The sequence below is a fragment of the Nelusetta ayraudi genome, unplaced genomic scaffold (genome assembly GCF_046127955.1).
Source record: "Nelusetta ayraudi isolate G7.1 ecotype Tasmania unplaced genomic scaffold, CSIRO-AGI_Nayr_v1 ptg000028l, whole genome shotgun sequence".
NCBI classification, from domain to species: domain Eukaryota; kingdom Metazoa; phylum Chordata; class Actinopteri; order Tetraodontiformes; family Monacanthidae; genus Nelusetta; species Nelusetta ayraudi.
Window position 1 is genome coordinate 3,172,467 of NW_027466078.1, and position 25,034 is coordinate 3,197,500.

Genomic DNA, 25,034 nt, shown 5'->3' on the forward strand with positions numbered 1-25,034 from the left:
TTCTGCAACCCTCCTCCTCCAGAGCCCAGGATATGCAAACATATTTATTATCACGTGAGACCTTTTAGCAAACGTCAACTTCAGCAGCTTTCCTTTGCTTGATTTCCGTCCCTCAAATTGAGATTTGCTTCTCTCTGAAAGCATAACATGTGTTTCCCTCTGCAGCCCCTAGACTACACTAGCTATCGCAGCTCCAGCTCCAGAGCCTCCTCCCGGGCCAGTTCAGCCCGGGCCAGCCCTGTGGTGAGCCCCCCACTGCCCAGACACACTGCTACAGGCTTCAATGGCCTCCCCTTTTTTTCGGCTTAGTTGAGGTCAAAATACCTTCCCCGTATGTTAATCCATCCAAATTAATCCAAAAAACATCACATTTATAGCATAACTTCCTGCTCTTTTTCCCTTTGGTGCCCCTGGTGAAACATGTAGCGCAAAGTCTAAAATAATAGAAATACCTCAGTCTTCTTTTGATTCCCTTCAGGCTTTTTTTGTTTTCTTCTTTTTCAGCAGATTATTCTGCAAAAAATACTTTCAGGCTTGATTTGATTGAAATAATAAGTTATTACTGAATATCATGTCTGTCATATCATCCTCATCACCACATATCATATGATAGTGTGGTGAATGGCATTCCTGTTCTGGCACCATTCATATATACACAAGTTTTATTATTTTATTTTAGTGTGTGTGTGTGTGTGTGTGTGTGTGTGTGTGTGTGTGTGTGTGTGTGTGTGTGTGTGAAAAATGTTTCAATACCAAATTTATCCAGATACCACAGGATTTGTATCCCATCATTAGATTAGATCTGTTGACCTCCTGTTGTTGTTGTTGTTTTTTTTTTGCTCTGTACTGCCTCCTGGTGGCTGGACACTTCCAGGACAATTGTGGCTCTGTTGCCAGTTTCTTGCGGAGTGCAGCCAGCAGCAGCGGCCTCCCGCGCGACCTGGACGATGTTACTATTCCCGACTTTCCCGACGTGAGTCGCTCCGAGAGCCCGACCCACACTGAGAGCATCGCCTACCCCCCCCCCCCCCCCACCCCCGTTCCTGCTCGCTAGTGTGTTGTTATACCACGCAAGCGAGTTGTTTGTGTCTGACTCTTAACTGGTTGTTGGAGACGACCAACTTTGGTGGCAAGGATGAGTCAGTGTGTTTAACGCGAGGCCTTCTGTTGTTTGCCCGAGTGGATTGTTTTGCTGTGCAGGTGTTTGTTATTTATTTGATTTTCAGTTCTTACAGTAACATGTGCGATGAACTACTTGAAGGTGGGAACACTGGCGACTGGGGTTTGTCTTGTTGCTTTTTATTAACGGCACAGTGTGTATGTAGCCCGTGGTGACGACCTTGGTGTGTGGCCACCCCCACCTGTGAGTTTTGGCTTTGCGCTGATTGTCTTGTGTTTGTCTCTGCAGGTGGAAGACAGAGATTATCTTGAGAAGGTAAACGGGAAGCTTTTATCACACTTGTTTCTTTTTAATTCGAGGCCAAAGGTCACGCTGAAAACATTTGATATTTCTCCTCCTCCTCAGGGGTCTCGAGCAGCTTCCTCCTTAACGGCGGGGACCCTCACGTCTCTGGGCGGCACGTCCTCGCGGAGAGGAAGCGGCGAGACAGCCCTGACTCTGGACGCGGAGACGTCTCTGAGGGAAATCAAGGTAACGGAGGCGGACAGGGCCCCCGGGGAGGGCGGGGCTTCACTCTCTTCTGCTCTTTAAGAGCTTTTGTATATGGAGAAGAAGCACAGAGTGCTTGACCGAAGAAATGTAAAGGTTCCTCTGTGAGGTCTTTGCTTCTGTCATCTCTCTGTGAACAACTACTCCAAACTGTCTCCTTCATCACCTCCTCCTCCTCCCCCTCCTCCTCCTCTGCCTCCTCCACAACCCCCTCTTCCCCTTCCTCCGTTGCCGCCTCCTTCTCCACTTTCTCCTTCTTCACCTCCACCCTCTCCTGCTCCTCCTCCTCTTCCACCTCCCCGCCATCCGCTGCTTCATTCTTCATCAGGAGATTCACGAACTGAAGGATCAGATTCAGGATGTGGAAATCAAGTACACGCAGAACCTAAAAGAAGCCAAGGTACCAGCTGGAGTTTGGGTCTGACCTGGTGTGGTTTATGTTGACTGCACTCTCACCAGAGAGGAAAACCCCTTTTTAGAGCATTAATTGAAAATATATATATTTGTAATTTTGAGCAAATGCGAGAAACTGTATTTTTTTTTAATGTGGTCATTCCAAAGGCTTTTCATTATTTGCAGTCCTGTCACGATAAGAATTTTTATTGAGTGACGTAGTGTCCCAAAAATGATTGCGATAAGCAATATTATTGTCGACGTCATTTAAAGACCGAGTTATCTGATAATATAGCACAATAATGCATTAGCAGACCCAGTCTTATTGCTGAAGAATATTTCACCGTGAAATTAAAATCTGAAGAAGAAAATGTTACCGTCCTAAATTAATAAAAACATAAAACAACCGAAAACAATGACAAACCAGGTGACAGACCACAGTGGTTAATAACTTGCTGGGTGCACCGTCGAGTTCACTGGTTCTCAACTGGTGGAGTCTCAGGACCATCATCATTTTTTCCCTTGTCATGAAGTCGTGACCCAAATTTATTCTGCAAACGTGAAATGCTAGCGCACTCTCTGTCATGTTCTAGTCAATAAATGATTTAAATGATTGAATTAAATTGTGTTTCCGGCAAAATAAATTCCCAACATTTTCTCTATGAATATATATATTTTTTAAAATCTTTAAGAAAAAAATAAAAACGCCTACTGAGCCACGACAACCCAATCAAAACGGCTCCACAACCCACTTTTGAGTCACGGCCGACCAGTTGAGAAACGCCTGTCTTGTCCTCATATATTATATATCGTACAATTCATCGGCTAATTATCTTGACTGGCCTGCTATTACCTTTCTGCTCGGCTTGGTTGTTTCTTTTCCCTTCGAGACGAAAGCATGGATGTTGCCGTCTTTTCTGTCCCGACGTGTCACTTCTCGCTAACTTTTTGCAATTGAAGGAATTCTACTCACAAGTGCTTTGACAAAGACCATAAAAAAAAAAAAAAATCTTGTCCACAAGTCACACATCTGTTCAATATATTTTGTATTTTTATTTTTTTACCAACAGGATGCGTTGGCCGAAGTGGAGGAAAAGTATCGCAAGGCCATGGTGTCCAACGCTCAGCTGGACAACGAGAAGGGCACCCTGATGTACCAGGTGGACACGCTCAAGGACTCGCTGATGGAGCTGGAGGAGATGCTGTCCGAGTCGCAAAGGGGACACGACGACAAAGTCAAGGTGGAGCTGACTCACAAACACACACACACACACACACACACACACCATCTAAGACGGGCTGCTGACTGACAGTTGAACACGAAATAAATAAATGCATCGTTCACGGTCTCTCGCCCCGCCAGGAGTTGGAACGAGAGAAACACGCCCACGGTGTGCTGCAGTTCCAGTTCAGTGAATTGAAGGAAACGCTGAAGCAAAGTGAAGAGCTGCTCAATGTGAGTGTTGGTGCTCGAAGAGTTTGAGCTTCAAGTGCTCAAAAAGCTGCTTTTCACCTTTCACCCTCACCTTATTTGTCACTTTTTTAAAGCGGCTCCTTGCCCCCTTTCCACAGCTCTGTTTCCACCAGTGTGTGAAATACATGGGAGTCTGGAAGATCGGGGGGAGGGGGTTGTCGGAATCCCTGATTAACCAATGAGACCCCCTGAAATCCTCAAAGCAAAATTAAAGGGGGTCTCATATTTTTCAAAAACCTACATTTATTTATTTATTTATTTATTTATGTGATCTTAAAGACACATCTTTGTCTTCTGTCTTTGTTATGTAGACTGTCATGGCTTGCATCCATGAAATATTGTAAGGTTATTATAGGCCTCCTACATTTTAAAGAAATTTACATTGGTGTTGAGTAACAATCAGGCCGATTGGGTCCTGCCCCCCAAATCCCCCCGCCCCGGATATTGACGGGTATTTCCCACACTGGTTATCACATGTGCACGCCCTACTTTTACTTCTTGTTTTCTCTTCCTAACACTTGAAACTGTCATTTCCTGCCGTTCAGGAGATTCGTCAGCTGCGCAACAAGCAGGAAGGTTTTGTCAGGGAAATATCTGACCTGCAGGAGACGGTGGAGTGGAAGGATAAAAAAATTGGGGTACGGAGGGGCGTGCCGTTTTAGTGTCCCAAGTGTTTTACAACTTTTCAGTCTTTTCCTTTTGCATGAAATTAACTCCTTTTCAACCCTTTCAAAACTTTCCACCTGCCTTCACTGATCTCTGGTCAGGCCTTAGAGCGACAGAAAGAATACACAGACGCCATCCGCGTGGAGCGAGACGAGCTCAGAGAAGAGGTGGTGAAGCTCAAAGACGTTCTGAAGGTATCCTTGTCTGTGTGTCCATGTCGTGTCAGTCTGCGTGCGGCAGCTCACTCTGTGAGGCAAATCTCCAAAATCACGTTTTTATTATCAATGCCTGCGGCAAACAGTCTATGTCAGACATGGGCCAAATACAGCCCGTTAAGCTTTTTTTTAATCCGGCCTGTTGAACTTGAAGAAATTATATAAATACTCAGTAAGTCATGACATAGCTGCATATCATCCATCCATCTGGTCCTGCCCGTGCCCCGCTGTCAAGTTTTAGAACCTATTGTGGCCCACCAGTCAAAAAGTCTGCACACCCCTGGTCTATGTTCTTGTTTTTTAAAAAAAAACAACGTATCAACATTCCTCAGTGTAATTTTCCTGATTTTTTTTTAATATGTCAGAATGTTTATGAGTTAACATTTGACTTTTTCATGTGTCTAGAAACATGGAATCTTACTGGGGCCGGATCTAAACATCAACGGGGACGTCGCTGTCGGTGTTGACGACTCCTCCGGTGCCGACCCAGTCTCCCAGACAACTGCAGACACACCCACATCTCCACCAGAGGGCAACAACAGCATGCTGGGTAAAACATACAGATTTCCTTTGAGACTACAACCCAAATGCCCTACTGCATGGCTTGGCACCAATCATTCAGAGCGCTTTCATTACAATGCTAGTAACGGAGCAAGAAAAAAAAAGTGATGAATGAAGTGAATTTTTTTGTTTGTTTGTTTCCTTGGAATGAACTTGAAGGCTTTTGCCTGATTGTGAGGCGTTTCTTCACTGATCTCAAGGCATAAGTCTTGTTGTCTATTATTAACAGAATAGTGTTTGGGTTTTTTTTTTGTTGTGTTTTGTTTTTTGCTTCTCTTGCATTTCTGTTTTACTCGGCTACTAACAATAGTTGCAAATCATTGCCGACGCTGTCAACACAGACGGTGCTGTTGCCGACCGGTCCCTGTAGGACTGGTGGTCTGTAAACTTCAGTGTTTTGAGAGAATGTTTATTCAACTCTTTATGCTGCAGATGTTTGATTTGCCGGCTTCAATCCTCTTCTTTCACTTCTTCTCCTGCGACTTAAGATCTTGGCATCAGCGTGCCTCCTACCTCCTCCTCCTCCTCCCATTCTTGGGCCCCTCTTGGTCGTCTTGTTTTCTTTGCTTCCCTTTCTGGGTGAATCAGTCGGGACTCGTGAGGTAGCCCGACTTCTGCCTTTGCACTCGCTTGAATGATGAAGGGCATCTGTGCTGAACATCTTTTTTTTTTTTTTTTTTTGAAGTTTAAGATCTCCCCCTTTGAGTGGCTCTTCCATCACAATGTGCTTTCCATGATCTCTCAGGCGGCACAGAGGCAGCTCAGTTGAAGAGTAGAGGGAAGGAAGAGCTGACTCTGGAACAGCCAAGAGAGATGCGTCTGAGCTCTGATAGCGTTGCCGCGGCGGACGCGCTGGAGACGCCGCGAGACGAGGTGCCGAATGGAGAACCGCAGACGTGCTTCGCTGGAGAAGCAGACAGCGTTGAAGAAAGTGGCCCCACCAATGACAGAAATGATGATGTGACATGTGAACATGCGATCACAGCAGCCGTAGATATAGACTGCTGCGAGCCGCAGATTCCAGAATGTGTTATAAGTTGTGAGAAAAATGCCTTAGAATCGGATTCAGGAGAGACTGAAAATCACAGCAGCAGCATTGACGCGCTAACGAATGACGAGGGAGAGTTGCATCACGTCTCCGCGGAGCTACACAGCAACCAGCAAAGTTTTGAAAATAGTAATTCAAGAAGTGAAGAGCCGGCTCTTCAGCTGCAAGACAACAGCCAAGAGTTCCCAAAGAGTTTGCCTAATGATTCGGCCTCGGAAATGGCAAATACTGAGCTCCAACAGGAGCCCGAGAACGACGAGGAGGTGGAGGTGGAGGTGGAGACCAACGAGGTGGAGGCAGTGTCAACTGAATCTCAGTCGCAGGTCACGCCCTCTTCAGGGAAAAAGAAGAGAAAGAAGAGGAAAGGCAAAAAGAAAGGGAAAGCTAACGAGGATACGGAAAAAGACAAAAACGAAGATGAAACCGCAGAACAGTATGAAAGGGTGAGTCACTTGACTGCAGCGGATGACGTGCCTGCAATGGAAGTCCTCGTCGAGTCCAGGACAGATGAAGTTGATGGCAAAATGAGCCCACAGCAAAGCGAGCCTGGAGACCCAGAAGGAGGAGTAAAATCCACCGAGCCTGCTGTTCAGAGTGAAACTGCGGCAGACCCAAAACCAGATTACGCAACGAGTGAGCACGGCGAGGAACAAACTTCAGAGACGGCCATCGTGGTTGAAGAAGAATCCGTGAAAGTGACCGAAAGCCTTTCCCACGACGAGATGCCTGAGGAAGTTCACACAGAGCACGGAACGGACGGACGAGATGAGGACAAAGGGGCGGAAAGTGAAAAGATTGACGAGGTGGAGGTAGCCGAGACCGCCGAGACCTTTACCCTCAGTGAAACTCTCAAAGAACCGACCACGGTCCAAGTGACCGAGGAAGGAGACGAGGAAGTCAATTCAGAAACAGACACGTTGGCGGCGGCGGCAGCCGAAGTGGGAGAGCCTGAGCGGACGGCTGACACTGTTTCTCACACCGTGGCTCCCCAAGATATTCCAGCGGAACGCAGCGTCGTTCTGGAGGTACGGAGTTCGGGTACTGGAGGAGCGGAAGAAGCGGCAGGAACTACAGGAAATCACTCTGGTGACGAGGCGTCTGAAGAGTCTGGATTGGGTCACCCTGACGAGGAACAGAGTCTGGAAACAGACAGTTCAGAACCAGGAACTTCATTCATTCCCGCGCCCCCAGACGATCCCGGGTCTTGCAATCCCAACATCGACAACGCCAGAGAGGTCAGAGACGACACATCAAGCCCCGACAACCCCGGGGACCAAACAGACGTCCTAATGACCAACGGGAGTGCCGTCTCTAGGACTCTCTCTAATGAGACAGAACCAGGAAGTGGTGAAGCCAAACTGGAGGAAAACCTTGAGGACGGAACGCAGGCTGCGAGTGCCGAAGTTCCTCCTGCACCCGAGACCGGCGGGGACGACAAATCCCCGTCCGAGTCCTCCACAGAGGATCCGTCTGGTTCATGGGCTCCGTTAGAGACGCTCACAGCAATGCAACCAGACGCAAATGCAGATGTGGCGGTTTCAGTCGGCCAAGATGGCGATGAATTAGAGCGAGAAGCCGTCGCAGGGAAGGAAGGAGCAGATGACGGAGATGAAAGTTTAGCTGCACCCTCAACGGCCAACGCCGATGTATCGGACCACGTGACGAGTCCAGACTTGGTCGCTGAAACGGACGACGCGATGAGCCGGACTCGGGAGGTTAACGACGATGACGTTGAATCGGCCGCTGTGGTCCCCCCTGACAGCGAAGGAACCAGGATGGCCGACATGTCAGGAGCCCCAGGCGGATCCGCCGAAGCTGGCGCTTTCGCTGAACGCCAATCGGAAGAAGCAGAAGACGAGGAGCCGGGGAATCGCCAACGCGTCGAGTCCACCGACGGCACGCCGGAAGACCTGAGTCCAAATCCGCAAGTGTCCGAGGTCGACGACGAAGACGACGAAGGTCAGTCGTTTGATTTCGACGACCTAGACGTGGAGGCGGCCGTCGCGGCAAAGTGCAGGCTGGAGGACAACGAGGAAGGAGGGCAGGCCCAGTCGGACAAATGCGGCGATCGCGACTCAGTTCTGGACGAGAGCGACTCTGAGTCCAACGAGAATGCGCAACCAGAAGTCGTGGGAAGTCGCGGCGAGGAGGCCGTCGACCCGAGCGGCCAAACGGACTCTCAGCAGACGGCTGCTGCGCCTGCCGGCGACGAGAACGTGTCTGGAAATCCCCAAAAGGAGGCACCTGCAGCGGACGAACAGCCAGCCGTGGACGAAGGGGGGCCTTCGACTGGTGGCGAACCCGACCGGAACCCGACAAAGATCTTAGCGGTTGAGGAGGGCGTAGGCGCCGCAAAGCACCACGAGCTTCAGGATGAGCGAGCGGCCGGTGAAAAGGAGCCGCAGCAGCAGCAGCAGCAGGCTAGAAAAGACTCGAAGAAGAACAGCAAGAAAGGCAAAACCAAGGGGAAAGAGGACTGCAAGATGTCTTAGCTTTTTACCTGCTTTTTCCATGGCAATGGGAATGTTGAGGTGTCCGTAGATTTTAGAATTAGACCATGAGGGTTACGTTATGTTGCATGTTGAAATTTCAATATACACATTGTATGTCCAAAAACATACAACATTCCATTTAGTGTGAAGGTTTAGCCTTTAGCCGATACTGCACATGTGATGTTTAGCTGCTGCACGTTCTAAAGCGGTATTGCACAACGTTCTCCTGCTACAGTCAAGTTGGGAGGATGGAAAATATAAAATATATGCTAGATTGGTTGGTGTTGCTCTCTCTGTTAACCGCGGGTGTGCAGAAGCAATTTGTTATAAGCGACAGATGACAAGAATGTACAATAACTTAGTGTCTATCTGCTGTCGTCGTACAAGTAATAATCTGTTCTGGCTAATGGCTAACGGAAAATGTGTATCGTTCCAAAGAATTTTATTTAAATTCACGTGTCAATTTATTTGGTGTACAATTGGAAAAAGGTCACTTTTATACAAGGTTTTTGATGTTGATTTGAAATAAAGCCGTGTAATCAAGGTGGACTTGCAGCACATTCCCATCTCTGAAGAGAAGCGATGAGACCCAACGGTTATTTTGAATGTACTGTAATGGCTGATGAAAAAGTCGAGGGCGGTCCTTCGTGGAAATGCAAATAAATCCCCTGCTGTTTTTAACAGTGAGGAGTGTCACGTCAAAGTGTGTCCTCTCCCAGGTGTCCTTTGTCCCTAGCTTGTGGTGTGAATGTAGCCCCACCCGGCTGCTCCCGTGTTGACCTTCTCCTCCACAGCCCATGCATGCTAACCCTTCCTCACACTCCATCGCTGTCCTCCAACGGATGCCTGCCTGCCTGCTCCGTTGCATGTATGCACCATCCATCCACCCACCCACCCACCCCGATCCCTGCTCCCTACACCTCCCCAACCATCTCCCAACCTGGGCACCGCACCCGCCCCCTGGTATGTGCATGCATGTGTTTTATCTTTTAAAAAAAAAAGAAAAAAAAGAAAGAAAAACAAGAAAATGGACACAGAAGTGATTTTAACTGTTGCTGCATTTCCAAAAAGTGTCAACCTTTCAACTTCGCCCTTTTTAGAGATCCGCCTGAGGAAGTTGGTGGATGAGCGTGAAAAGATGATTGAGCAGGTGGGTCACTGACGGGGTTTTACTGTTTTGCTATGTCAGTGGAGGCTCTGATGGAGTTCAGGTGAAGAATTCCACCCCTTGCCATGGAAGACAATTAGAACAGAAGAAAACAGCACATTTCTCTATATTGCTGTGTAGTGTCATTTGAGTTTTAAAGGTTCAGTCTGTAAAATTTTGGCCAGATTTATATCGGTAAAAGCTTATCATACTGCCTGTAAATATATTTACAAAAGTGTAAAATAAATTTCTTATATATATGTCTGATAAAATAGCAGAATCTTTTTTCTTTTTCTTTTTTTTTTATTACACTTGAGCATCTTATTCAAGAGAGCCAGTGAGTGACATGTTAGGTCTTTGTCTTCAGGTCAAGAAGCTAAAGTCCCAGTTGGATCAGAAGACCCAGCGGAATGGAACGGAGAATCCGGATGGTGAAATTCTGGAGAATGGCACTGAACCAAACGCGGTAGAACTCCAGAGTGAGTAACCCTGCGCAACCAAGCCCGAGGAGTGCTTGTGTTTTTCCATTTGATGTAGTCACAGTAGGTCACAAATGGCGTATGCCTTCACAGGAGATTCAAACAGGCAAGTGAGTGACCTGAAGTTCAAACTGGTGAAGGGGGAGCAGGAGATCACCGCGCTGGAACAAAACGTATGCTCAAGAAGAGTTACACTAATAAACACATAAACAAATCCCAACAAAAATGACATATTGACTTAAACCCCTCATGTCACACGACTCTGTTTGCTTTGCACACGCAGGTGACCCGACTCGAAGGTCAGGTGTCGCGTTACAAGTCGGCATCGGAGAACGCCGAGAAGGTGGAGGACGAGCTGAAGGCAGAGAAGCGCAAACTGCAGCGAGAGGTGGCGTTTTCCTCGCATCAGAAACCAGTTCATGAAATCGAAGCTTCTAAAAATAGCGCAGAAATAACTGTCTGCAAGATTTTTATGTTGGAAACCCCTGAACAACGGCATCCATCTTGAAATCTTTTAATCAATTGCACGTGAAGATTAAGTTGAGGTAACCGGACTGGCTTTGCTATCTCAACGATGCGTAACACCTTTATTATGAACCCACGCCTTTCGTGGAGGAGCACCCCCAACTCCTCTGCTCCACCTTGGTGGTTAAAGTGTCCGGTAAAGTGTTTTCAGAACTGAAGGAGCCGCTCAGAGGAGAAGCGGAACGTCTTCCAAGATGTCAAAAACCAATCCAGTTGCCTCCACTTAATCTTCAAGTGCCACAATGACCTTGACCACCGATGACCTTCACAGACACATTGCAATCCACTTGTGGTTCCACTGAAAACATGTGCGACAAGTCAACTTGCACCAAAACTAACTACTGACTTTTTTTGGGGGGGGGCCTCCATTTACCTCATGGTTTTCCCCTGATGAACACGACTGAAAATAGAAAACATTCTACATAGCGATCCAGGCCACACTGATTCACAGCTATTTGTACCCACCATTGGGAGGCACTGTAGGCACTGTATCGTTTACAATAGTGGAAAAAAAAAAAGTTTTGGCCACCCTTGAAAATGTTCTAAATTTCAATTATTTGCATGAAATATTTTTGGTTTGATTTTCAAAAGGATTGGCAAAACAAGAAAATGGAATTTTTGTACTTCTTGTACTCTGGATGTTTTTTTTGGGGGGTGGTGGTTTGTCGTCATCCTGCTGAAACATCCAGTTCTGCACTGGACGGCGCAGTGCACACGCAGCGTGTGGGTAAATGTTGGCGACTGCACGAGAATAAACTGGAGATACACACATGATACACTTGGAGACTTAAGATTCTCGGCGCAATACAGGCCATCATATATAATAACTATTATATGTCATATTGTATAGCTCTTCCCCACTGTGTGACAGATGACGTTCTTTCATTTTGCACAAATGGTTCTTAAAACCTCGCTAATCCCTGCCTCTGCACAATTGACTGTCACTTCTTGCTCTTGTTTGTAATTTTTTTTTTTTTTTTTTTTGTATATGGATTCACTCGACTTCATTATTAATGAAAGTTCATTGTATTTATCTTCATTATTAATTAATTCATTCATTCATTCATTTCAAATATTCTGGTGTTCATTGACGTCTCTTGCTTTGGCCCGGCAGCTGCGCTCAGCGCTGGACAAGGTGGACGAGCTGGAGTCCAACAACAGCCACCTCTCCAAGAGGCTGGAGAAGATCAAGTCCAGCCGCGGCATGGTGCAGACCCCCTAGGAGCCCGTGTGTCTGCCCATCACTCGGATGCAACCTGTCAGCGGCTGAGTTGAGAAAATGGATCAGATACAAAGGGAGAAAAAAAAAAAGAGAGTGGGGGGGGGGGAAGAAAAAAAAAGCAACGTGCCATTTATTTGTTTCCTACGAGGATTCTTCACGCCGACATCAAAGACAGGATTCACAGACGATGTGAGGACCCCATGGTCGTGCTTGAATGGTTGAGTATGTGTTGCCCCCTAGAGGAGAAGCGCTGCACTGTCGTCTTCCTGCTGCCTCGTGTCCAGACTCTTGCCTGCCTTTTTACTAGTGAGCAGACGGGCCCGCAGTGTGAATGAGTGAGTTGGTTGTTTTTTTTTCTTGTTTTTTTTTTTTTTCATTCTCCCCACTGAACTTTTCTACAGTTGCATTCAAACCCGAGCTGCCCCCCCTTGGGGAAAATGGAAAAGTTTGTTGATTTTTAAAGGTCCCATACATTTTGTCCATTGTCTGATCTTCATTTTCTGATCCCCAGACTCCAGCAGAGCAGTCTCAGATGATTCAAATAGCCAGCTCAACAAATTGCTATTTTTTTTAAGAACAGGCCTGCGGTGGGGCGACTCGTGTGGTCCAGAGGGGGCTTTCTGTTGCCCGCGGGCGTCACTTTGGGGACCCCAGCCGTAAACCTTTCTTCATCTCCAGAAAAGAAGCTTATTTGGCCCTCTACTAAAGGGACACTTGGGGGTGTGGTCAGTAACTTGGGAGTTGTATCAGTAGCTGTTATGACATCACAAAGGGTTGATGTCCTGCTCCCGGTGTTATCGCACACACTTTCTGAAGAGTGAGACAAGCAAAACACACAGACACACACACACACACACACACACACACCATGAATGAGACGTTCATCAGCTGCTGCTTCTTCATCTTGTAGGACTCTGCCAGAATTTAGATTTGAAGGTGGTTCAAGCTTCAGTGTTGTCAAAAATAACCAATAGTTAGCGTGCTGACCTACGGCCACACTCTCAGCCCACTATAGCGCCGCTACCGAACAAGCTAAAAGAACTTCAACCAAAGATTGCAGCAGGCTGTATAGTGGACACACGATATATTTAAATTATTCCACATTGCCTCTTTATCACTTCACGCAGCTTCTTGGAAAAAAAAAAAAGCCACCATTGAGGTCACACTAGGAGCCATCCCATTGGCCGAGCTCCTCTCTGCTTCACCACTTCATGCACACACACACTGCACAACTCATTGTTAGGAAGAAATGTGACAACAGGGACTCAATGCGTTGTTGGCGAGACACACTGGGGAGATGCTGCTTCACCGTTTACAAAAGCTTTAAGACATTTGTAAAGGAAACGAAAGAACTGTGTTCTTTGTGCAATAAAAAGTTTCATTCATATGTCTGCATGCGTGTTTTTTTTTTGTTGTTTTTTTAAATAATAGATTTTTTTTTTTTTTTTTTTTATCTAATCAATCACAGTTTCTGTGATTGGAACCAATTTGCAAAACAGTCTCATCAGAAAGTTGTGTATCTTTGTTGTTCCAAGACAAACAAAAAACAAAAAAAAAAACATCAGTCGCAGTAAATTGCGTCATGCTTTGTCTGCAGCTCAGGAAAAACTCATCCTGGTTTGGTGAGCTGCCTGCTGGCTAACAAGTTCTCGGACTCCTCCCGGCTGCTCAGACCGTCACACAATGTCCGCTCTTGGATTCGCTGAATCATGCGGCGGCCGTAGAAGTCCCGGTATTCGGCGGGGAGTTGGTCGAGGGTGTGGAGCGCCCTCTCTAGCGCCTGTAGGGCTCTGGTGGCCGCCACGGGGTCCTTGTTGCCGTAGGGGTCCCGCTTGTCGTAGCCGTCGGCCGGTAGGTGGCGCCAAAACACATTGACGCCGATGCCGAATTGCAGAGCCAGCGTGTTACGGAACCACAGGGCTGTTGGATGAAACAAGCGCACCCGTTAAACCCCCACATAGCATAGAAACAGCAATGAGCCTGAGAGGACGGCTGTATCGCCTGCACACCCACCATGACGGACCACAGTTTTAAGCAGGGGCCTCACACACACTTTCTTTCAACATGCTTGCTACTTATAAAATGTCCAAAAGTCAAAAAATGATCCACCTGCTATAAAATTGGAAAACATATTAAGTCATAAACATATTTGTAGTGCAGTAATAAATAAAGAAAGAAAATAAATATAGGAATAAATAGGATAAAATGTGTTTGCATGTGCATGTATGCTTATCATTGCACAGCAAACTCGTGGTTTAAAAGGTTATAACTGCCTAGGTTTGATTTGATAAAAGTATGTTTATGTTCGGACGTTTTTCAGTATTTTTTTTTTTTTTGCATAATTGGTGTGTGTGTGTGTGTGTGTGTGTGTGTGTGTGAGAAATGTATAAGAAGGGAGAAGAACAAGCTGTCGGACACACAGGTGTCGCAGCCGTGCAGTAACAGTGACGGCGCGCTATCTAACTTGGTTTACAGCAAGTGATTCCACGAGCACTGTGCAAAAGCAGTTGCCGACTAAAAACGTCTGCCCAAAGTTTTGCTATCAGCAGCTCCCAGGATCTACTTCATAGGCCAGCGAGTGGGGAAGCAGCGGTAGACGAAGGATAGGCTGACGTCTCTCTCTCTCTCTCTCGCTCTCTCTCCCCCTCTCTCTTTTTTTTTTGCGATGCGATCGACCCACACTAACGTTGCAATTGACCAGGAGATCGCAATCGACGTATTGGGTTAAAGACCACCCAGCAACTAATTTGCCTCAATGTGGTAGCATTTCAGATGTTACCCCTGGCACCAACAGGAACCCTCAAACCCCAATAGTTACCAACAGGTGCCCGTCTCTGTCAAAATGTGATTGGTCAACTTGCGACAGACAGGTTTAATCCATAGACTTCCGAGGATATTCTTTGAAAGGCCCTCCTTCAACTGAATGAGTTCACGAGAGATGTGTCAAATATATCCAACAGACTCACTTAAAAGCTGAACTGAAAGAAACACTCCAATTAAATGTCACCTGGAATAAAAAGTAGATCTCCGGGTTCCAGCACACACTCAAATCTTCTGGCCTTCACAAACTCCGGAAAGCGTTCAAGGTCCGGGGAGTCAATGTCCAGCACCTCAGACTTGTCACCTGGTTCATTTACATCGAAACTTCTGTCAGATTTTTACATTTTTAAGAAATGCTTCAAAAATCATCAGAAGCAAAGGCTGCAAGTTACACATTTTAGTAACTTCAGAGCAGAAGCAGGATGCTGTGTACTGAGAGGCACTTGCCTGACAAGTAGAGGTGCAATGCATCCTGGGGACTGTAGAGGACCACCCTCTTCCTGCCGGTCACCTGAGCCAGCAGGTTGTCCATCACCTTTACGGCCAACATGACAGATAATTACAGTAAAAAAAAACTATCGCTAAAAGCGAAGCCAATTGATGTGTGACGATTCACTTGAGCAAAAGCAAAGCGCCCACATCGTAGTGCGTCCACAGCTGGAGACCGCAGGAGCTGATGCGGAAGACACTGGAGAAAAACTCATCAGCCGCGAAGAACTGCGGGATGTGAAAGTCCTCGGCCAAGTCTGGGAACTGTTTAGTCAGATCAGCAGGTTCCTGTGAGAGAGGCACAGTGCTTTTTATGAACAAAAAGTTATGAAAATCAATTACTTTAGAGACTTCCTGATACCTTTCGCACGTCCTCTCCCAGTGATCGGAGGTAGTAACTCTCGCTCTAGAAAAGACCACCGCAACTTGTGTCAGCAGAGATGCACGGCAGTTTTTAAACGTGTATACAATGTCATTTAGTCATGATCTACACCTCGCAGAGAAAGAAGTCAGAGTGCTGTCTTTCAGACGCCCTTTTCACAAACTCGTTAAACGGAAGAGTCCTGTGAGGACAGGAAGTGGAGGTGAGACCGAGAGCTGACAAGCGATTCCACAATGAGTGCGACCGTCCAAGCTCACTTGTACGCAAAGTTTTTGCGCAGGAAGTCCATCTGCGGCATCGTGGACACATGGATCTTGACTTCCTTGTTTCCTCCCTTTTGCCCGAGGTATTCCACCGTCCACTTCTCCAGGCACGGCCCCAGCCCCACACCTCTCAGAACCGCAGGTCTGCGCTGGAGAGTCAAGACATGAGGACATACACAACTGAAAACAGCGTCCGTGTCATGTGACCCAGTGACTGCAAAACAATCCAAAACGTCTGTATTTGTTTCTGGGAAACGTTTCGTCCCTCCATGATTTGAGGGAGGCTCTCATACTGACAGCTAGCGTCAAATGCAGACATATATAAAGTGACGAATGTATGTTACCTTTGGATAAATGTCTCGGAGGAATATCTCCTTTTCCACGTCAGTAAATATCGACACGTTCTCTTTTTCCTGCAGCTCCATTGTACATTATTATCTGGATCAAACTCCTCAGTCGCTCCCATGTAAACAAACCGGTGCACTGTGGTGGGGTGTCACATTGTTAGTGTTCCCCAGCGAAACAGGAAAATGCAATTACCGTGAAAATTCACGTGAGACAGTTTTAGTATGTGGGTGGTCACAGAATAGATAACCTGTTTACATCAATACAAAACACACCATATCGGAGGCGTTTCCTCAATCTGCCTGGCCTGTAATTATAATTTACCCTACCTGTTTCTTACCGGAAGATCATAAAGGACGGACCGGAGCGACATGGGGAAATAAATAAATAAAAAAAAAATCAAAGATGGCGCTACCCATGTTGAGAGGATGTCTACGAGTTCAGTCAACATTTGGCCTTTCTCGTTTGCTTCTGAATGGACTCAGTCTTCTGCGCCGGTCCGGAACAAGCCGACTTCCTCTGTCATCACCTGCTGCGGTGGCGGGGACGGCGCGCCGGTTCAGTTCAGAACGGGACGGGAATAAACCCAACCAGAAGGTGGTGGTGGTTGGCATCCCGAACCCCTTCAGGTGGTTCCGCACTCGGATATACTACTTTCTGATCCGAGCGTACTTCGACAAAGACTTTAATATCGAGGAGTTCACGGAGGGAGCCAAACAAGTGTGTAAAAAGTCGCCCGATAAACGCGACACTTTGAATTTAACGCATTCAAGTCAAGCAGTGTTGCTGGTTGTTCGCACGTTGTTGCCAGATATCACGTAAAATTCACTAAAATAATGTTTTCTCCTCGATATCCCCAGTATGCCAGTGGAATCTCCATACATTGCACATCCACATTTAACCTGGTCTCCATGCTCCACCTTTCACAAACTGTGTGTGTAGAGTTCTGAAAACAAACCATTTGAGAGGTTTCAGCTTTCTGAGACTGTATTGATTTTGTCTCCTTTACGTTATGCGACTAAACCGTTTTAACAGAGGGAGGTTTTAAGATCTGTCGAGGTGTTGGAAGTATTATTTGTACAAGAATATTAAAAAAAAATGGGTAGAATAACAAAATGGATAGTGGGGCTGTTGAGAAGGGAACAAAAATATTTGCAAAGGTGATCAGAATGAGTTGCATTTTAAAAAAAAATTGAAGTAAATATTGGCTCATATCCCCTATACTTGACTCTTGCAGGCCTTTTCCCATGTTTCCAGACTCTTGTCACAGTGTCAGTTTGATGCCTTGGAAGGACTTGTGGCCAAAGACGTGAGTATGAAGAACCTTCATGATCCACCATGTTGTTGTTGTTTTGTTTTTTTTTGATCTCTCAAACTGTCACTGTCACAACAGATTCCTGTATTGTCACATGTCTTCGCAGTTGATTGGAAAACTCCAGGACAAATGCGGTTCACTGCCATCAAGTCACAAGAAGGCTCTCTCCGCAGACTCTGACGAGATCATGCACACGACTCCTGCCGATGTAGGAATCTACTATGACGATGATGGTCAGCATATGTTTGTTGTTCACCCCCCCCAAGAATCACTCCAAGTCTGTCCGTCCTGTTTCATAACCCATTTAATCCACAGCAGCTGCCTCCTCCTTACTAATGAGCAGAGATCCATCTATTTATCTATTTATGTGTACTGTGTGTTTTCTAGGGAGGAAGTTTGTCAGTATTTTGATGCGGTTCTGGTACCTGACCAGCGCTCGTCTCCCTGAAGACGACCTGGAGGGGACTCGTGTTTTTCATGTGGCCGTCAGTGGGGAGACAGAGACTGAAACCAAAAGGTTGCTGAGTGCAAATTACGAGTCAGTACAAATCCCTTTCCAGTCCTTGTCCGTGAATTAACTACACCATTGTGTGATTTGAAGTATTTGTCCTGACCTTTCTTTCTCTCTTTCTCTCTTTCTTTCTTTTCTTTACATATATATTTGTAGATTCCAAAGGGAGTTTACCCAGGGAGTGGCTCCAGACTGGACCATCACAAGGATAGAGCATTCCAAGCTATTGGACTGAGCTGCTTCTTAATATGAAACAGTGGAATGTAGTTTAACAAGAACAACAACAACAACTACAAAAATAGTTTATTTTCCGTGCAGAAAAAATGTCTCACAAGGTTCCAGGAAGTTGGATTAAAGCACTGTGGGAAACTTGTTGACGTCCAATACATGTGTTTTTGTAGATTAGGCCCAGAACTGTCCGCTGTGAAATTTTTTGGATTATTTTGTTGACAAATTATTAATCTTCCACTACAACATCACTGCTGAAATTTTAAGATGTTTGTGAACCATGTACTGAAAATATATTGTTCAGGCATAAGGGTTAGGGGAGAACATAATCAAGAGTACATTTCATTTAATTTAAGTTACAGTTTATTTTAACCGATTTCACTTGTTAAAATAAAAATGTTTTTGACAACGTTGTTTTCATGTTAATTTGGGTCATCGGCCCCTGAACGACATACTGTGTCTTGTCCAATGGTTGTACAAAGGGTGTGTACTACGCTGTGTGAACAAGTGTGTACAAAAGTCATGGCAGCTCACAATAGCACGTCCAAGATAAAATCGCATATATGGTGTTTTCAGTAAAGGTTATGTGTGACAAAAACAATCATTTTTGTTCCTCCCATTAAAAAAAAAAAAATTCAATGAAAAATAAAAATTCAATTATTAATTTTAAACTAAGTTAACATAAGTTATGGTTGTCGCGTTTGCGTTTTTCAAAAGTAAGATTTTACTGACATTTTTACTACCTTTTCCATGTTTCAAGAAAATGACGCTTAAACTTGCCTCCAGCTCTCCTATTGGTCCATTGCCCCGCGTCCCTCCTTTTTTTTTTGTTTTTATTGCTCCATCGTTCTGACAATCAAATGCTGCTGCTCGCCCCGGTGTGTGTGCGCGTGTGTGTGTGTTTGTGGTTCTTCCTCATTGACAGGCTCCGTCGGCGCGTATAGCTAGCTGTGCGCTGTCTGAGTCTCCAGGATGGTAGAAACCCGGAGATGAGACGCATGTAAACTGAGGCGGAGTGAGGTGGGGGGGGAAACGGAGTCCATCCTGGAGCCATGAAACTCGCCACTGTGACTTTTTACGGGTTCGTACTGGGGCTTTTGGCGGTCGGCCTGCGGGAGTTACTGACGGGCTTTGAAGAGAACCGGTGCACCATGACCTACATGTTTGAATACCCAGAGTATCGGGTGAGTATCCAGACTGTCTCCACCACAGAACTCCCCAGTACTGACTCCACAGGTTAGCTAGTAGCGCGGCGAATCAGCTGTCTCGCTCTGCTGCTAGCTCACTGGCCGCTCTCATGCTAACCTTTGACAATAACGTGGAGTGAATTAACCAACGTTGTATGTGAATATGAACTCACGTTTCCCGACAAACGAGATCACACTGGTGAGTTTCGGACACCTGCTAACGTTAAAAGCGAAGTGACGGTCCTCCGTAACCCGGCTTCCGTATTTATTTTTCGCAACACACTCTTCCGTCTGGTTTAAAGGAGAGGTGTGTTCCTATTTGCGGAACACGAGAGAGGGATTGACACATATTATTAGCCGTGTTGCAGAGCTGCAAAGATAGTCAGTAAGCAGATTGGTTTTATTTAGAGATAAAGGTGTCATGCAAGGCGTTAAAAGCCAGTAGGTCAGTGTTAAACAAAAACAAAATGAAAAGGAAGTGTGTGTGGCCGTTCTCTGGCCGCACCTGCTGGGGGTGGGACACAGCTGGATGTGCCTCACACCATTATTTGCGAAAAATAACAGATGATGCTGCTGCTCCTGAAGTCTATTTTCAGCCTGTCTTAATATGACCAGACCAATCAGCCCTACTTGAAGGAGAAAGAAAGAGGCGGAGGCGTCTATGAGTGAATTGTGATGGAATGGAAAGCCACTACTAGCTTGTCAACCGTGGTGACAAAAAAGATGAGCGAATAACATCTGCCAAGGCTTTGCTTTTCTGCTCCTGACTGGCTTTGGACTGAGTTGAGTTAAACCTGTGGTCAGCTGATGCATTCGCCTTTGCACCAGAAAGAAGCATGATAACATGTGGTTCCACTGGTAGTGTGATGAAACCTCATAGAATGTATATGTGGAATAGAAAAGATCACAATAGAATGCCTTGATTAATCCCAAATTGGGGAAATTTGCATAATTACTGCAAACAAAATGTAGTGCAAAGAGAAGGAAAATTTATGTTAATCAAAAGGAAATGAAAATAAAATAAAAATAAAATCTTAGTCTTAGTAGTATTATTAGTATATTAGTAGAGTAATTCAATTCAAGCAACTTTTTAATCCCCAAAAGGAAATTCAGTTTCCAGCCTCAAGTCACAAATACAACAAAAAAAAGCATTTAACTGTCTCGGCAAGGAAAAAACTGTTAATGACTGTTTACACGTCACAAACGGCTGAATTGTTATCTACGTAATGCTAAGATCAATCTGTGTTTTATTGCACGTTTATGAAATGTAAAGTGGTGAACAAGATGATTGTATTGGGTGCAGTTGCAGAGCCTGATGGCTTGCAGGCAGGAATGGTCTGTGCTGGCGCTCCTTCTCGCAGCAGCCTTGGGCCGCTAATAATGTATAATGTGACAAACGAAGATCAAAGAAGATTAGTCAGTCCCCTTGCGGATTTCTCTCTGATAAAAAAAACAGAAAGTAAGAACAACATTGAAAAGAATGTGCATGTCAAGCTGTGGGGTGACTTTATGGAATGCGTTGGAGCAAGATCTGAAGCAACGCGCAAACTTCAATGTGTATTTTTTTTTTTAAAGTACAAACAATTCTTTCTAAATAAGTATATGGAAGAGGAGGGATAGTTTCATTTGTTAGATGGATATACTAGTAAAAGTGGAGGCGGATATGTATGTGGGTTAAATTATGAGGAGTTTAAATGGATGGGAGCTTCAGAAAAGTTTATACTTCTTATAAATGTTATTTTGCATGTTGTTGGGTTGTTTTTTTTTTTTATTCTGATTTTTACTTTTCATTTTTTTTTTCTTCTACAATTGCGACTCTGGGCTTGAATGTTTGTTAAGCTGACTGTGACTTCCTCATTCCTGTGGGTGCCTGATGACAGCGCGTGGCGCTGCCCCGGCGTGTGGCGCGACTCTACCCAGCCTACGGACTCTACCTCTATGGCGAGGGCGTGTACGCGCAGGAGACCCGAGCGCTGAAACTCACCGGCGCCCCCGTTCTCTTCTTGCCTGGAAACGCGGGCAGCTACAAACAAGGTGCGTGAAAGGCGGATTCGCTTGGAGAGACGGCACTCCGGCTTTCAGTCATCACCGGGGTGGTTGACGCTTTTGTCTTTTTTTTTCCTTCCTCCTCCTCCTCCTCCTCCTCCCGCTCGCCAAAGCTCGCTCGCTGGGCTCGGTGGCCCTCAGGAAGGCCGAGACCGTGGAGGGCGGCGTCCACTTCAACGTCTTCACGGTGGACTTCAACGAGGAGCTGGTGGCCCTGTACGGCGGCAGTCTGCTGCGGCAGACGCACTTTCTGCACGAGAGCATCAAGGCCATCCTGAGACTCTACAAGGTCAGGCCTCAAGGTGTCGCACCGCTCGTCAGCCCTCCGCTGGAGCGCAGTTGCACTGCAGGGGCTTCATTGCCATACGATATCATATCATCGTCATGTCACATCAGCAGTTGAATCCTCTGTCTTAAGCTGGTCACAGCTGCTGTGTAGCTCTTAAGTTTCACAGTTGCGATTATTAGAATTTACGGGAAGTGCATTCCTGCCATTCTAGAAAAAAAACAGGGCTCAGTATCACGTCATAACGTGATAGTTTCACGTTTTTAAGTGATAATTTTTACGTTAAAACGTGATAATCATCACGTAAAACGTGAAAGTATCGCGTTTTACGTGATGATTATCACGTTTTAACGTGAAAGTGTCATGTTATAATGTGATAGTTTGACGTAAAAACGTGAAAATTATCACGTGAAAACATGATAGTTTCACGTTATAACGTGATGCTGAGCCCTGTTTTTTTTGTTTTTTTTCTTGAATGGCAGCAAATGCGCTTCCGGAAGAATTAGTATGAGAAGGCCTTTATTAATCGCATTTTGGTGAAATTTGCGTAATCAACAATACAGTGCAAAGAGAAGAAAAGTTTTATTTTAGAAATAAAATGAAATATTTCTGGAGGGATAAAATAAAAACAAGCTTTTTACATCTTATGACAGTTGGATTATTTACAAGTTATTTACATAATATTAACACAACCATAGTGACACGTGCAAGTTTGGGCGATAGTTTGGTAATAATACACCAGTTGCCCAAGTTAAACAATAAAAGCAAATCTCACAAACTCTGATTTTTGCCCACTGCATGTTTTTTTTTTTATCATAGATACATCCATGCTTACATATGTACGTATGTATATACAGAAACACACACATTCTTATGTTTGTCCCAGTTTTAATCTCTCATCTCTCTTCTCTTCTGTCTCCTCCTCCACCAGCACCTGAAGACCCCCCCCCAGAGTGTGGTGCTGGTGGGCCACTCCATGGGAGGGGTGGTGGCCCGAGCTCTGTACACTCTGCCCCGCTTCAACCCCAACCTGGTGGACCTCATCATCACCCAGGCCTCGCCGCACCTGGCCCCCGTGCTGGCCCTGGACCCCTTCCTGCTGGGTAGGAGGAGCCTCCCAGGGGCTCCGCCCACAACACTTTCACTCATGGGTGTCAAACTCTGGCCCGCAGGCTAAATTTGGCCTGCAGTGTAATTGTATTACTACTACAAATCCCAGAATGCTCTGCCGGTATTTTGGCGCAGCCATCAGGACAGGGCGTTCATTGAAGGATATTATTATTACTTAATTATTTTTCTTTTTCTTTTCTTTTTAAATCTATTACCAGCCCATGGGAAAAAGTATGAGTATTACTTTTTTTTTCGTGTACAGTATTAGGCTTTGCTCCATCAATATTCAGTGTTGGAAGCAAAACTTGTTTGGGTTCGTATAGAGAGGTTCACAGTTCTATCTGGAGGAAGACATCAATGTTGGCCCGTCTGTCTGACTCTCCCCGTCTCCCGCTGTAGATTTCTATTCGACGGTGCGACAGAGGTGGGTCAGTCAGGCCCACAGACTGAGGAACGTCACAGTCGTGTCAGTCGGGGGAGGTTACCGCGACTACCAAGTGCGCTCCGGCCTGACCTCCCTGCCGTGCCCCCCAGGAGACCCCAACAAGTTGTCGCTGGTGGTAAGAAAGCTCTTGACAAAGTGTCGCAGCATCATTGTAAAGAGCTCAGGACTTTTCCATTGAGTGGCGCTTGAATAAAAACTTTTTTTGGAAAACAAAATTTTAAAGCCCAATTCGTCCCAAAAGTAGTGCTCGTTCATCTAGTTTAAAAAAAAAAAAAAAAAAAACCTGTTTAATTCTAAAGCATGAATTCTTTGTATTTTAAAGCCTCGATGGCTGAGCAAAGTCTGACATGCATCACAGATGTTCATAATTATTGTTTTTGTATGTCTAGAAGTACATTTGTACCTTTTAAGTATAAATGATGATTATGTTTGTTTTAAAATTTCACACCGGTTGAGGTTTTTTCGTTTCTTTCGCAATTATATTTTGATGCAACCTTGTTTTTCTTATAGGCAACCGCCGTTCCGAGGACATGGGTTTCTACTGATCATCTGTCTATTGTGTGGTAAGAAAACATTTTTTTTATTGTTTTTTTTCTTCAGTTTTTTCTTTTTTCTTCTTTTTTTCTTTTTTTTCTGTTTTTTTGGTTTTTTGTGTGGTAAGAAAAAAAAATCTTTTTATTGTTTTTTTTTCTGTTTTTTCTTTTTTTTTCTTTTTTCCTTTTTTTTTTTTTCTTTTTTTTTTCTTTTTTTTTCTTTTTTTTGTGTGGTAAGAAACCTTGTTTAAACGGTGCACCTTTTCACCATGCAGTCAGACGTGTTGTGTTGCCGGTCACTGATCAGCACCGTGTTTGTGCCGCAGGTGCAAGGAGCTGGTTCTCGCCACGGTCAGAGCCTTTTTTGACCTCATCGACCCTGAAACCCGGCAGGTCAGGAGCACGACGAGAGCAAAATACCAAATCGGACCATTTGACCCCCGGGTGGTTTGTGTAATTGACGCACGCGTGTGGTCATCAGTTCATAGGCGACCCGGAGAGGAAGAAGTCTGTGTTGCACCATCACTTCATCCGACACCCTGTCCGGATGTTGGGAGAGGCTCAAGACAACTCCGTTTTCATCTCAGGTAAGAGAAGGAAGCGCTAGCGGGGAGCCGCGGTTGCAGATGTGAGCCTCAGAGGAGCTGAGGGCCGCGTCAGGTCAACACATGCACAGCCGGCGGCGAATGGAACGCATTCCTCTGTGTCTTTCTGCTGCTCTGCTCTTTTGCTTATCGTCCGTTCAGCTCAACTTTTTAATAGCCTCACTCATTCAGGATGGACGGCCGTTTCAAGGTCTCGCACCCATATTTTTTATCCTGGACTCTAGCAAAGCACCTCTGCAATAATAATTACTATCATAATTTAAAAAAAAAAAAACTTCCAGCCCTCTGTTTACTCTGTTTAAAACACTCTTTTCACGTGTTGGGATGATTGTGCAAAAATATTGTTGCCGCAAAAACTTTCTCACACAGTTTTCTCATTCATCAGCCTGCCCTCTTATTTATTGTCATTTCGTATCTGTAAAATTGCTTATTTTTACAAATTTTACAAATTTCCAGTGTAACATTTGGCTGAATTTTTCATATCCATTAGTGTGCCTGAAGTGTCAATCAGCTCGATGGAGACTCTTTGTGGTTTGCGGCTCATTGTAACAGTTTGGCCTGCAGTTACACTGGTGGCT

The 25,034-nt window shown here is 45.4% G+C and overlaps 4 protein-coding genes and 1 long non-coding RNA gene across 23 annotated transcripts in view; 4 read left to right on the forward strand and 1 right to left on the reverse strand.

Annotated features, from left to right (window-relative positions):
* lrrfip1a (leucine rich repeat (in FLII) interacting protein 1a) overlaps nucleotides 1-13,278 on the forward strand; it is a 42,409-nt gene extending 29,131 nt beyond the window's left edge. For 8 of the 16 annotated variants that reach the window (XM_076030524.1, XM_076030525.1, XM_076030526.1 and 5 more), the window contains 11 exons: nucleotides 166-243; nucleotides 875-973; nucleotides 1,409-1,435; nucleotides 1,526-1,651; nucleotides 1,998-2,069; nucleotides 3,133-3,303; nucleotides 3,426-3,518; nucleotides 4,082-4,174; nucleotides 4,304-4,396; nucleotides 4,823-4,967; nucleotides 5,724-9,221. In XM_076030524.1, coding sequence (XP_075886639.1) covers nucleotides 166-243; nucleotides 875-973; nucleotides 1,409-1,435; nucleotides 1,526-1,651; nucleotides 1,998-2,069; nucleotides 3,133-3,303; nucleotides 3,426-3,518; nucleotides 4,082-4,174; nucleotides 4,304-4,396; nucleotides 4,823-4,967; nucleotides 5,724-8,518 — 3,792 coding nt within the window. In that variant the 3' untranslated portion in view covers nucleotides 8,519-9,221. Of the gene's footprint in view, nucleotides 1-165; nucleotides 244-874; nucleotides 974-1,408; nucleotides 1,436-1,525; nucleotides 1,652-1,997; nucleotides 2,070-3,132; nucleotides 3,304-3,425; nucleotides 3,519-4,081; nucleotides 4,175-4,303; nucleotides 4,397-4,822; nucleotides 4,968-5,723; nucleotides 9,222-9,618; nucleotides 9,669-10,032; nucleotides 10,145-10,237; nucleotides 10,318-10,427; nucleotides 10,533-11,783 lie in introns of those variants that run through there. The other 8 variants (XM_076030535.1, XM_076030536.1, XM_076030537.1 and 5 more) reach the window with 6 other exon arrangements.
* On the forward strand, nucleotides 10,539-11,733 carry LOC142891139 (uncharacterized). Its single transcript, XR_012927177.1, has 2 exons — nucleotides 10,539-10,805; nucleotides 10,848-11,733. It is a non-coding gene; the product is annotated as an uncharacterized LOC142891139 (long non-coding RNA).
* Nucleotides 13,279-13,392: 114 nt separating the features above from the next.
* Nucleotides 13,393-16,351, reverse strand: tyw5 (tRNA-yW synthesizing protein 5). 4 transcript variants are annotated; one of them, XM_076030542.1, is made up of 8 exons: nucleotides 16,190-16,351; nucleotides 15,840-15,989; nucleotides 15,694-15,763; nucleotides 15,562-15,606; nucleotides 15,351-15,488; nucleotides 15,159-15,246; nucleotides 14,899-15,015; nucleotides 13,393-13,811 (listed from the first exon to the last, which is right to left on the reverse strand). In XM_076030542.1, exons 1-8 carry the CDS (start codon nucleotides 16,309-16,311, stop codon nucleotides 13,501-13,503), a joined length of 1,041 nt encoding a protein of 346 aa, XP_075886657.1. In that variant the 5' UTR covers nucleotides 16,312-16,351; the 3' UTR covers nucleotides 13,393-13,500. The 4 variants fall into 4 exon arrangements, with proteins under 4 accessions (XP_075886657.1, XP_075886658.1, XP_075886659.1 ...); XM_076030543.1 differs by having other exon boundaries at nucleotides 15,840-15,994; nucleotides 16,190-16,350; XM_076030544.1 differs by lacking the exon at nucleotides 15,694-15,763.
* A 221-nt stretch (nucleotides 16,352-16,572) lies between these two features.
* On the forward strand, nucleotides 16,573-18,653 carry maip1 (matrix AAA peptidase interacting protein 1). Its single transcript, XM_076030546.1, has 5 exons — nucleotides 16,573-16,910; nucleotides 17,428-17,499; nucleotides 17,612-17,738; nucleotides 17,893-18,043; nucleotides 18,173-18,653. Exons 1-5 carry the CDS (start codon nucleotides 16,596-16,598, stop codon nucleotides 18,249-18,251), a joined length of 744 nt encoding a protein of 247 aa, XP_075886661.1. The 5' UTR covers nucleotides 16,573-16,595; the 3' UTR covers nucleotides 18,252-18,653.
* A 470-nt stretch (nucleotides 18,654-19,123) lies between these two features.
* The window catches only part of pgap1 (post-GPI attachment to proteins inositol deacylase 1), a 16,411-nt gene continuing 10,500 nt past the window's right edge, over nucleotides 19,124-25,034 (forward strand). The window contains exons 1-8 of the mRNA XM_076030550.1: nucleotides 19,124-19,428; nucleotides 21,312-21,465; nucleotides 21,591-21,766; nucleotides 22,695-22,866; nucleotides 23,273-23,433; nucleotides 23,829-23,881; nucleotides 24,178-24,244; nucleotides 24,333-24,438. Of these exons, the coding sequence (XP_075886665.1) occupies nucleotides 19,297-19,428; nucleotides 21,312-21,465; nucleotides 21,591-21,766; nucleotides 22,695-22,866; nucleotides 23,273-23,433; nucleotides 23,829-23,881; nucleotides 24,178-24,244; nucleotides 24,333-24,438 (1,021 nt within the window). The 5' untranslated portion in view covers nucleotides 19,124-19,296. The remainder of the gene's footprint in view (nucleotides 19,429-21,311; nucleotides 21,466-21,590; nucleotides 21,767-22,694; nucleotides 22,867-23,272; nucleotides 23,434-23,828; nucleotides 23,882-24,177; nucleotides 24,245-24,332; nucleotides 24,439-25,034) is intronic.